Here is a 12,966-nt window from a genome sequence, read left to right on the forward strand (position 1 = left end):
TACCTCTATACTACCAACTCATAGGTATGCTGCTGAATGAATAGTGCAATTTTCTTACCAGTTAATCCCTCTTTTGTTCTCAGCCACCTGACTTTTACCAATACTATGGTATTTAAAATGTTCTCTTGATTTCTGATTTTAAAGTGTGGAGTTAAGGTATCTTTGTTCCCTCTGCTTCTCAGAAATCATCCCAAACAACTACAAGGATGAATAACAGGAATGCAAATTTCATCTCCACCAAAACTAAGATATCTGTAACTCCTAAACACATTAGAAAGGCTGTCAAAAAATAGCCAAGGTCAACTTTGAGTAGGCAAAATGCTGAAAAAGAATGCCTGCAGATGAAGATGTCAATGAAAGCTGGTAAAGCACAGCTCTCTGAAGCAGGTAACTCACCCAGAAGGCAAACCAGGAATCCCCTGTTTGGAAGAACACAACAGAGTCCATAGGCTGACAGAATTAGGAGCGGGTTGGACTCTGTTCTTTACCAGAGAGTGTCAGGGAAAGTAAGATTAACACAGTACACACAGTGATATAACATCTTGGCAAGAAGGAATTTAACAGTGACACAAGAAAGAAGGGAGAAACTGAGTTGTAAGCAGCCATAAAACTGCCAATTTTCATTTGCTGGAGAGAAGTAAAGGGTAAAACAATTCACATACAAGCTCTATTTCTGCTAGCCTGGGATACTGCCCTGGCTTTTCTCCCACATGAATCTCCTGCAGATAGATGGTATAGGAAAACTCATGTCATTCAAAAAGAAGGAATGAATACCAGAGCTATAACATGCTGCTACAAGGAAAAACAAAGACTTAAAGATCATAAAGCAGGAAAATGTTCCAACAATACAATAAAAACTGGGACTAATGACTCTAGCCATGATTTCAAATGAACTAATAAACAAAGAGTAATGTGGTGATACAGGAGTTTAGGGAAAAAATATATAAGTTGATAAAAGAGTTAAGTAAAGTTTAGAAAAGAATGGAAGAAAAAAATGCAACCAGCAGAGAAATGAAGGCAACACTGGAACCTACATAAAGAAAAAAAAGACACTGCTAAAACCTTAGGCAAGTGACTTAAAAGAAAGGATTAACAAAAGCAATCAATGGAAATGGACAGAGCTGAAAAGAACAAGAGAGAAAATAATGGATATGGAAGACAAAGGAGATCTAAAATACATATAACTGGTATCCTTGAAGAAGGAAACGAAAATAATGGAACTGAAAAAATATTCAAAAGTACAATTTGAGAAAACTATTCAGAAACAAAATAACTGAATCTATAGAATAGATACCACAGTTCCAGAGAACTTGATACAAAACTAAATGAGATGTGGAAACACCCATGTAAAGGTAAATGACTTCAGAGATAAGGAAATAATAAGGAGAGTAAACACAGAAACTTGAACAGCTATATAAAACGCTAGTTGTAGAGCCATTATCTATGAGGTTCCCAAGAAATTACATGTTAGACAAGAATTTTAAAGGCAGATAAACTGACACTGTAGTTCAAAGCCAACAGAAAAATACTCTGAATATGCTCAGGATATATAATTCCCATAAGCCCTTGTGCAAGAAATGACTAGAAAACAAACTTCAACCAGGAGATGACTGGAGAGAGTGATGTCAGCATTATACTGTCATAAGACGACCCTCATTTTACTCCCTGCCCCAACAACGAAAATTCAGCATCTATCCATGAACAGTAAGTAGTGCCTCTGTGGGAGCTGTGAGACCCAGAATCACAGACCAAGGGACCTGAGAGGAGCCTCACCCACTGGCATACTGGGTAACAAGCAGGTAGATTTGGATACTGGCTGTGGAACCTACAAGGGACTATGAAATGGTTCTGGCCCCTCTTAGCTGTGGTCTGGGAACACATGGAGAACACTGACTTGGGTGGTCAGCTACAGACAAGAGAGCCTCTGTGAAGCCCAGGTTTCCAGAGGGGAAGTTCAAGCACTCTGCTGGAATATAACAGAACAGAAAAAAAGAGTGCAGATGCACTGGAATAGAAATAGCTTGACTTTGCTGGCATCAAGGAAAGCACAGCTTAAGCCTAAACTAGACGGCCTATGATTTCTCCCACAGGGGAAAGGGAGAGCCAGTGAGTGAATGCTTGGCTGCCCTAGCAGTGTAGGATGCTGCCAAAGACACTCATTCTGTCTTGTAGCATCCAGAGCACTAAAGTGGGAGCTCCATGACTGGGGGGAGGGAACAGATCAGAAGAGCAGCATATAAGATTCCAAGAGGTATTAAAGGGATGTGGTTCCTGCTAAATGCTTCTGGATTCCAACAGGAAGCCCATCCAGGAGCCACAGGGAAAACCTCACTTGTAAACCCCCCAACGTACCCAAGAGCACCTGCAGCTCAACATGCACAAACCCACACCTCCCCCCACTCTGCTACTGGCTCCCTGTGCAAGGTCCCAAGAGAAAGCTCTGGTAGAGAGGAAACACACACAGGAAACAGGCCAGAGTCTGTGGGCAAAGAAGAAACCACAAACCTGAGCTGTAGCACTACCTTTAGGAAAAAAAAAAGAGACTATCAGCAGCTGACACAGTACATCCTAGGATACAGAGAAGACATACAAGCTTCAGAATTCTGCCACAAGAGGGAAAAGAAGCATGGAGCAGATGTATCCACACAATGCCTGAGAAAGCCTCAGAATCTATCAATATATCAAGAATGATGAAAGGTTTTTTATCCTGAAGGCAACTCATAAAACTCAGAGAAGGTGAATGCTATTTCAAATGCAAAAAGAGCAATGCAAAACTCCAAGTAACATGAAAACTGAGGGAAACACGACATCACCAAAAGTTCACAGTAATCTTCCAGTAATCAAACTCAAAGACATGGCGATCTATGATTTACCTAACAAAGAATTCAAAACAGGTGTTCTAAGAAAACTCAATCAGCTATAAGAAAACAAAGGCAATTCAACGAAATCAGGAAAACAATATATGATCCAAATGAGAAATTTAACAAAGATATAGACATCACAAGAAAGAACCAAATGAATATTCTGGAGCCGAAGAATTCAGTGAATGAAATGAAAAAATGCACTAGAGAGCATCAACATCCAGTAGACCAAAGAGAAGGAAAAATCAATGAGATAGAGGACAGGAACTTTGAAATAACTCAATCTGAGGAGAAAAAAGAACGAAGAAAGTTGGGAAACCATCAAAAAAAACACATCCCATTATACAAACCACTGGAGTTCCAGAGGGTGAAGTGAGGGAAAAGGAGGCAAAAAGACTATTTAAAGAAGTATGGCTGAGAACTTCCCAAACCTGGCAAGAGATCTAGACATCCAACCTCACGAAGCTAATTGGTCACCCCATTATTTCAATCTAAAACAACTTTCTCCAAGACACATTATAATAAAGGCAGCAAGAGAAAAAAAGATTGTAACCTACAAAGGAAACCCCATTAGGCTATCAGCAGATTTCTTAGCAGACACCTTACAGGCCAGGAGAGAGTGGTCTAACAGTCAAGAGTACTCTATCTGGCAAAGTTATCCTAGAGAAATGGAGGACTTTCCCAGAAAAACAAGAGCTGAGAAATTCACCATCACTAGATGTGCCTTATAAGAAATGCTAAAAGAAGTTCTTCAAATGAAATGAAACGATGCTAACTAGTAACATGAAAACATATAAAAATATACAACACTCTGATAAAGTATACAGTTAAATTTAAAAAACTCTCAACACTGAAATATGATGGCATGTTAACTAGAGTATAAAGGTTAAAGGACAAGAGTGTCAAAAATAACTCTAGCTACTACAATTTGTGAATGAATACACAATACAAAAAGGCAAATTGTGACATTAAAAACATAAAAGAGGGGGTAGGGTTTTGTATGTGACTGAAATTTTATCAGTGTCAAACAGACTGTTAATAAGATGCTTCATGTAAGTCTCATGGTAACCACAAAGCAAAAGCCTATAGTGGACTCACAAAAGATGAAAAGGGAATCAGAGCATACCACCATGGAAAAGCACCAATTCATAAAGGAACACAGCAACAGAGTCAAAAAGTTAACAAGGGAATTATAAAACGTCCAGAAAACAATTAGATGGCAGTAGTTAAGTCCTTACATTTCAATAATTACTCTAAAGGTAAATGGACTGAATTTTCCAATCCAATGGCACAGTTACTGGTGGATAAAAAAACCCAAGATCCCACTATATACTGCCTACTCAACTCAGCCTAAAGGATACAGACAGGCTCAAAGTGAATGGATGGAAAAAGATATTCCACGCAAGTGGAAACCAAAAGAGAATAGAGTTATTTATGTCAGACAAAATAGACTTTAAGTCAAAAATGGTAATAAGAGACAAAGAAGGTCATTATATAATGATAAAGGGGTCAACTCAGCAAGAAGACATAAGAATTGTAAATATGTATGCACCCAACAGCACAGCACCTAAGTATATTAAGCAAACACCAACAGATCTGAAGGGAGAAAAAAACAATACAGTAATAGCAGGGGACTTCAATATTCCACTTTTAGCAATGGATCTATCACCCAGACAAAAAAAATCAACAAGGAAATGTTGGACCTGAACCATACTTTAGATCAATAGACCTAACAGATATATACAGGACATTCCATCCAACATCAGCAGAATACACATTCTTCTCAAGCATGCACAGAACATCTTCCAGGATAGGTCACGTAAGCCACAAAACAAGTCTTAGCAAATTTAAGAAGACCCAAATCACACCAAGTATCTTTTCTGACCAGAGTGTGTGAAACAGCAAGAGGAAAAATGGAAAATCTACAAATATATGGAAATTAAGCAACACACCCCTGAACAATCAATGGGTCAAAGAAATCAAAGGGGAAATTTAAAAATGCCTCTAAACAAAGGAAAATGGATATACAACGTTCCAAAATTTGGTGGATGCTTCAAAAGCAGTTCCAAGGCAGAAGTTTATAATAATAAATAATTATATTAAGAAAGACCTCAAGTAAATTACGTAACATATGTAACCAGAACTAGAAAAAGAAGAAACTAAGCCCTTTGGGAAATAACAAAGATCCAAGTGGAAATAAATAAGAGACCAGAAAAACAACAGAAAAGATCAATGAAACTAAGAACAGGTTTTCTGAAATAATAAACAAAACTGACAAACCTTTGGCTAGACTTAAAAAAAGAGAAATAAATAAAATATGCTATTTAATTCCAGCCATAAGTGATTGATTTGCCTGTGTCATCTCTGCTGAAAAGTCAATATATCCTTTATATTGTGTAATGTATTTTAATATAAAATGTAAGAATACAAAGCAATTAACTTTACATGAACTATCGAAAATATATATAATAAAATGTTCTTCATAACAAAACAAACCTCCTAACCAAAGCAAAGCCTCTTAACCAAATCTCGCCTTTCTTATGCCCATCTTGGGGCTGCTGTCCACCACCCTCGCTCAAATCATTCTGTTTCCTTGGCTTTAATGACACTATCAAAATTGTGCTCTCCTACTGTTTCTTAATATTGATCCTCTATTTCTTTGGCTGGACTCTCTTCTTTACCTCCACCCTGAGGATGGTCTCTAAGGTATGGTTTTTAGCTCTTTACCATTTTCTTTGGACACAGAGATCTCTGCTGGTGTCGATCAATTTTTTTTTTTTAATGGAATACTCTGAAACTGAGCCTATAACTCTCAGATTCTTTACTCCATGCTTTCTAGCCTTCTAAGTGTTTATCAATGGCATCTCTGTTCTCTTGTTTTAGACCCAGCTGTTAAAAACTGTGAGGTAGGTGGTGTAATTCCTGAATTTCACAGATGAGAAACCGGTCTTCAGTTTCCCCTTGACACGTTAGAGGCAAGATTCAAATACAGGTGCAGTTGATTCTAAAGGTCACTCTATTAATCTCTATTCAATACTTCCTCCACAGTGCCTAGTTCAATTGCATCCACTGGTAAATTTCATAAAGGAGTTTTCTATTACTATGACAGATTTATGATTAAAAAGTTCCTTAAAGATTCTAATTTTATCTCATGTGAGTATTAGGAATAAATCATAATTAATTTTTTGGAGGGTGTGCATAGATGGGATTAGTTAAGGTAGCTATTATGCTGCCATATACAAGCACATGGCCTTATAAACAGACCAAACTACCACTACCCTCCACCATTAAAATCAGACTTGCTTTAAGAGGAATCCCTCTGTTGGTCAGCATTGTGCTGGATGAGGGTCAGAAAATAAATGACCTAGACCTAGATTCTCATAATAAGTGAAGAGAAGGAAGAAGGTTCCCAGGAGCTCATGTAACCATCCACATTTCCTGGGCTTATAAACTTTGAAGGATTTTTACAATTCTTATGGCCCAGCTTTTGTCTGAGTGGTAACACATTCACTGATACCTTGTATAGTCTGTGGGAAACAGGAAGAGGTCACCAAATGGCTGCTGCTGTTATTACTGTTGCTGCTGTTGTCACTTCAAAATAGCAATTTTAAGTTAGTGCATTAATACCATTAATTTTTAGTGCATTAATTTTTCAGTGTCAAATCATGGTGAGGCAGGTACTGCCTGTTGCACAGAAGTCTGATGATAAAGACAGCTTTTGGGCATACATCCAAGAGGGTATAATACCTCAAAGGGGGAGAAAGGAAGAAAACTGGGAAGGCAATCACCTATACTTACCAAAAAAATGTTTAAGTGACTGAAAGATGGAAGAAACAAAAAGAGAAAAAAACCAGTCTCACCAGAATGGAAAATATATTAAATCTAACAATATTTATATAAACACATATTAATTGAACTTTTCTTCTCCTAGCCATTTAATACCTAAGAAGAAAATCAGCTTCATGTCCAGTATCATGACAAAACCATAAAGAAATATTTGTACAAATTTACCTTATTATTGCAAACATGGAATTGAAGTTCTTACATTCTCGACAATGAAGTGCAATTTTAATAAAATGTTTAATAATCTTCATTCGTTTGAGCTGATTTGATTCAGTTAAAATCTCTGAGGCCACCCAGAATGTCTCTTGGTTTACAATATCTTCAAATTCTTTCAAGTGAGTATTTCCTGTTTTTGAATCTAACTTAAAAAGGTCATCAATATATTCAGTAGGCTCAATATTACGAAATAAATCAAAGTCCCTCATTGACAGCTGAGTGGCCACCTCAATAGTACTGAGCTGCAGCATGGATAGCTGGCTTTCCTTAATTAGTTCTTGAGCATCTTCATCTGAACAGAGGGTTTCTGTTTCCATGTTATTTTTTAAATAATACCTAAAAGGAAAAAAATTGTTTTTATAAGTGATTTCACATTTATAAGAACACTTTCCCTCTATCACTGTTGTCAAAATATCATTATACTGTTAATAACTTTTTGCCAGCAATGTCAGCAGAATATTGACTTAAAGATAAGACAGAGGGACTTCCCTGGTGGCACAGTGGTTAAGGCTCCGTGCTCCCAATGCAGGGGGCATGGGTTCGATCCCTGGTCAGGGAACTAGATCCCACATGCCACAACTAAGGAGGCCACCTCCTGCAACTAAGACCCAGTGCAACTAAATAATAAATAAATAAATATTTTAAAACAAGATAAAATGGAAAATTAATATTTTAAATAAGAAGACTTTGAAGAAGTTTTCCTCTTATTCGACCATTTAACATCTATTATTTTAAAGTGTAAAAATAATGTTGATTATGCTGTGAACTTAATCATTTTAAGAAACTACTCTCATGACATGTGAAGAATCACGTGTATATTCTTGAGAACAAAAGCTTTGTGAGGGCTCTATAAGGATATAGGACACATAATAGGTACTATACAAATACTTGTTCATGGATAGCATGAATAAACTCCTGAATCAAGACTGTTCACATCTCTACTCAGAAGTTGTTGCTGCACTCATTCCCTTCTTAACTCTAAATTTCCAAGAGAAGCAAAGAAGAATAAAACCCATAAAGGAGGGAAACTCTTCCACTACTGATTTCTCCCTTGATAAATCCAAAACCTCATTCCAGCAAACAGCACTGACCAGTAACCATAAAAAAGATCTTCATTTGCCTTTCACCTTTTTAGGTGAACAATTTTATGGCACTTAAAAGCTAAGAGATGGGTTAAGTAAAGAATTCACAATTGGGAAATATACAGGGCTGTTGCTGCAGAAGAGGTTACATATTGTATCACATGTAGTTTTTACTTCATTCTTTTCTAACATACAACTTGATCTAAGTCTAAGTTTGTGTCCATCTATGTTTTATTGTCAAGGAACTATATTTCTTTTTCTTCTGCCTTTAAACGGTTCACATGCCTAAGAGATTACCATAAATAAGTGTTGAAACTCATACTATAGATAATAAAATTATATCTAACATTTAAAGTATGTTATGCTTATTAACTCATTTAATTCTCATAACATTCCTCTGAGGTAGGTTCCATTATTATCATCCCACTTTATGATGAGAAAATTCAGGCACAGAGAAACTAAATAACTTGCTCAAGGTCACATAGCCAGACCAGGGATTTGAATTTGGGCAGTCTGGCTCCAGGGTCCATGCTCTTAACCACTATGTAAAGCCAGCAAAGCAGCGTTAACCCACTCTTTCTTAACAGCAACCATGATGGATAGTCATTTTAAGGTTTCCAAGGATTTCATCCTACATATGAATCTGGGCTCACTAAAAAGACTGCATTATTGTCAGAGAAAATCACCAAAGAACAAATGTAGTACTAAAACTATCTTCTAGTTGATCAAATAATTTTCAGAGCACATTAAAAACATTTTAAAAAAGTTTTCCTGTATATTCATAAAAGGAAAACTACTAAGAAAAAGAATTATGAAAACTATGACTTCTTCTGCCCAAAGTACATACTGGTCATTTAGAAAGCAAATTTATAAATTAACATATATACACTCAGATACATATAAAGATATGGATCATCTAGTTTCCCCCTCTAAAAAACAGGGATTGGACTATACCAGTGGTTGTAAGACTTCATTTTAGCAGGAGGGCTAAAATATTTTAGAACACTATCCTCCCTTTCTTTCTCCCACTTTTGGGCAGCACTTATTAGTGCTAACACTCTAAGATTCTATTATACATAATTACGGAGACAACAGAAAGCTAACAAAAGAGAAATACATGTTAATTTTAGAGAGAACTCAGTGGACCTAAAAACATGATGTTCCTAATTAAAGTATCTCTTTTAGCATGGAATCTTCAAAAACACATGTAGAAATAAGTACATTCATTAATAAGCACATTCACCTTCCATTGAGCTGAATTCTATCAGCTAATTTGGAGAACTGGTCCGGAAGTCTCCTCTGTTTTATGACACCCTCAGGAGTAACAGAAACTTCACAGAGAGAATATGTGTCAGATGCACCAGTCAAACCAAATTCATGAATAGCTTGACAAACAACTTCTTTAGCTGTAGTGTCTTTACAGATGATAATGTAGCAACTTTGTTGATCTGCTTTGAAAACTCTTATAACTTGATCAGGAATATCTGTATAAATACAAAAATATGTCCTGTTATTTTCCAGAAAATGGCTTTTAAACTCTTCAAAAAATAATTTGGAAGACAATGATCTCTCTAAACAGTAATATATATATTTCTATCTCAGGAGGTTAAGAGAAATCATTGCTGCATTTATTAATAAATAAATGTATCTTTTCAGATGACAAAATATTAATATATGTTCACAGGAAAACACCAAGAAAAAGAGAAAAATTAGAGTCATACTACGCATACGATTTGGAAGCCACAAAATTTTTGTTTATTATAAACATTTTAATGCCATTAAATATTCTTCAACAAAACATTTTTTAATGGAGGCATAGGACTTCACAATATGTATCTGATAATTTGAAATGATCCAAACCCTTAATCACAGACATTTACCTTGCATATCACTTTCCTTTATTATAAGTAACAGTATGATAAATAATTCCCCCCACCCCAAACTCTCCCTGTAGATAAACCTTTGCATGCAAGCTGATTATTTCCTCAGGGAAAATCCAAAAAAAGAGAAATGCTGAGTTAGAGGGCATACATATTGTTAAGGTTTTTGAAATATAGTTCTGAACTGTTCTCCAGGACAGTTATAATATTTTATCATCCTAGGGTATAAAGAGAACAATTTTAGTCACACTCTTATCAAAACTGTTTATTAAAACTTTTTTTTTTCCATTTTGAAAGCCCTATTGCATTTCTGCCCTCCAAAAATGTGTCATTATTTTATATTTCACTTCTTGGTTACTGGTGAGACTCACTGGTTTAATGAACCATTATTATTCCTTTTTAAAAATACCTTTTGGTATTCTTCATGCTTTTTCCTACTGAATTATACTAAATACCAACACAGCCTACTATGAAGTGGCAAATGTCTTCTCAGATTTTATATTTATATACTTTAACACAGGAAAAATTTAAATATTCATGTGGTTAAATCTCAGTCTTTGCCTTTGTGATTTCTGCTATTAGTAAATAAGTCCTACTTTAAGATAAATGTTCATATATTATGTACATGTAAATAATGGTATTTTTCCCTCTTACTCTATCATATTTCTTTTTCTTCTTATATGGCATTGGCTAAAACTTCCTGAACAATGATCGATATGACAACAGTGGGCTAATTTTTTAATATAATTATATTTTTATTACATAATTTACTATATAATTAAAAATAATTAAGTGAAAAGAGAGTTAACATGAAAAACTTAAATTTTTCCTCATGATAATAAATTGTTACAAAAATTTCTTTCATTTTAAATCAGGAAAAATGTATTATTGTGGATATTTTTGTCATGTGTGTAGTGGGGGTGGGCTGGGGATATTTTGGTGGCTCAAGTAATGGTATATTCTTTGCCTAGCATTACCTCCTTCTTAGCATTGTATAAATTGTAAGATTAAGAGGAAAAGAAAAATTACAAATTTGTCTCAAAACCACCTGAGGTATAATCCTAGCTAAAGGAAAGAGAAGAATAATGAAATAGATGTGGGAGGAAATAATTTCACAGAATAAAGTATGCAGTGAGGCTGAGGACACAAAAAGACAGAGACTGACTCTCAGGACTGGAAGAGTCAACTGAATGTACACAAATACAATTCCAGGAAGAAGGATTCTTAGCCAACAGATATTTTGAATGTTCTGGGTCTACTGTCAAATTGGAAGCAGAATACTTCATCTATTCAGGTCCCCTTCGTAAGATGCACGCACCAAACTGCCTTTTCTTAAGGTATGCAAAGATCTGAGTCACCAAACATCTCTTGTTCCTATTTCTTTGCAAATGAGTCAATCCTCAGCATGTTGCTGACATTACCAGGTTTCTAAGTCTACAAGGCATAATGTAGGACCTTAATCCATGCGAACGAGATGCTTCTCTACTCTGGGCTAGAAAATGCAAGAAGTTGGAAATTTCAGTTTTCCAAAAGAAAGATACTGGACAGAACAATTTCATTATCCCTTTTAACTCTACAAAAGGTGTCAAACAACTACTATTATTATCTGTATTGTTCCTACCCTCTTCACAAAAATAGGTCTCAGTTGTCCAGGACTCTTGAGTTGGATTTGTTTACTAGGTCTTTGGGGGCTGAGCCTCAGCCAGCAGAGCTGGCTGACCTGGAAGGAATACGGAGATGTTCTGATCCCTTTTATTAATTTCTTCAGAGAAATTTATTCACAAAGACAGGTGGGGAATTTGCATACATTTCTCTTGCTGCTAACATACTATAACATCTGGGAAGGAGCAGACGTCTGTATCTTGTGTATCCTGCTAAACACTGTACTCTGTTACACTCTGTTAAATTCATACTCTGTTAAAACCACTTGTTTCACATGCAAAGGACAAACTGACATACGGTCATGTAAGTGGGATTCAGGCATCATAAATGGGTAGCTCTAGAACAGATCTGCAAACAGAATTATCCAAACGGTACTCCATAACCCAAACCTGGTTAATTCACCAAGATAATAAATGCCAAATGAGAAAAACATTTCAGAGCACATTTTCAGCACATTTTCAGAGACACTGGAGGAAAAAATTTCTCCGCGCAGATATCAGTGTCAATGTAAACCTCTTTTTCCATTTTAGAATTGCTACCTGTATAACACATATATTTTCTTTACAAATGTGTGTTAGCAGGAGAACATCATACATGCCAAACATAATACTTGGCACATGGCAGACACTCAAATGTTAACTGTTTAGATGAATGGTAAATATGAAGTTAGAATAAAGTTGAATCAAGAAGAAAAAATGATCTAAACATTTCAAATTTTAGGCACAAAGCTAGAATGCACATAAAAATATAATCCTGTAAGCAAAACAGACATTTAAAAAGAATCTTGAAGCAGTACAGCATTTATCAGTCTTATGATGCATATTCCATAATAAAATTCTTACATAATAGGTAAATGAATTCAAGAACTGAAATTCAGATACCTGGACTTCCAATCCAAGGGCAAAATTTCTAGAGTGTTAACTATCTCTCATAAATAAAATTAAAAAATGAGTAAGTGAAGGATACATGTTTTGACCTTGAGATTACACTAAAAATAGAACTTTTTAGGTATTTAAGATGATCATTTAACAAAAGCAGAAGACTGCCTCTTCATTCTGCTTTAAATTGTTAATCACTGTACAAATATTTATGGAGTGCCAGTTATACATCATTAGTGTTCTAGGTGATGAAGATGAAGTAATAAATGAGATTGACAAAGTCTCTGCTTGCAGAGATTTGCTTATATTCAAGAGAGTAAGTGGTGGTTCAAGGAAAGACAATAATCAAGTAAATAAGACAATCGGTATAGTGAAAAGTTCAAAAAGCAAACACAGGGTAGTGGTATAATGGTATGGATTAAGGATTGGCAAACTTGTTCTACAAAGGGTCAAATAGCAAATATTTTATGTTCTGCAGGCCAAGAGGCAAAACAGATACTATTTCATAGATACTTATATAACAAGAAAGAAAGCAAATTTCCAC

General features: G+C 35.5%; 1 protein-coding gene across 9 annotated transcripts in view; it reads right to left on the reverse strand.

Annotated features, from left to right (window-relative positions):
- RAPGEF6 (Rap guanine nucleotide exchange factor 6) overlaps positions 1-12,966 on the reverse strand; it is a 250,714-nt gene that overhangs the window by 62,053 nt on the left and 175,695 nt on the right. For all 9 annotated transcript variants that reach the window (XM_089909271.1, XM_089909272.1, XM_089909274.1 and 6 more), the window contains 2 exons: positions 9,246-9,486; positions 6,873-7,256 (listed from right to left, as the gene is read on the reverse strand). In XM_089909271.1, coding sequence (XP_089765397.1) covers positions 6,873-7,256; positions 9,246-9,486 — 625 coding nt within the window. The remainder of the gene's footprint in view (positions 1-6,872; positions 7,257-9,245; positions 9,487-12,966) is intronic.

The sequence above is a fragment of the Delphinapterus leucas genome, chromosome 3, assembly GCF_059928025.1.
Source record: "Delphinapterus leucas isolate spDelLeu-1000000601 "Yukka" chromosome 3, BTC_Dleu_Yukka2, whole genome shotgun sequence".
Lineage (NCBI taxonomy): Eukaryota > Metazoa > Chordata > Mammalia > Artiodactyla > Monodontidae > Delphinapterus > Delphinapterus leucas.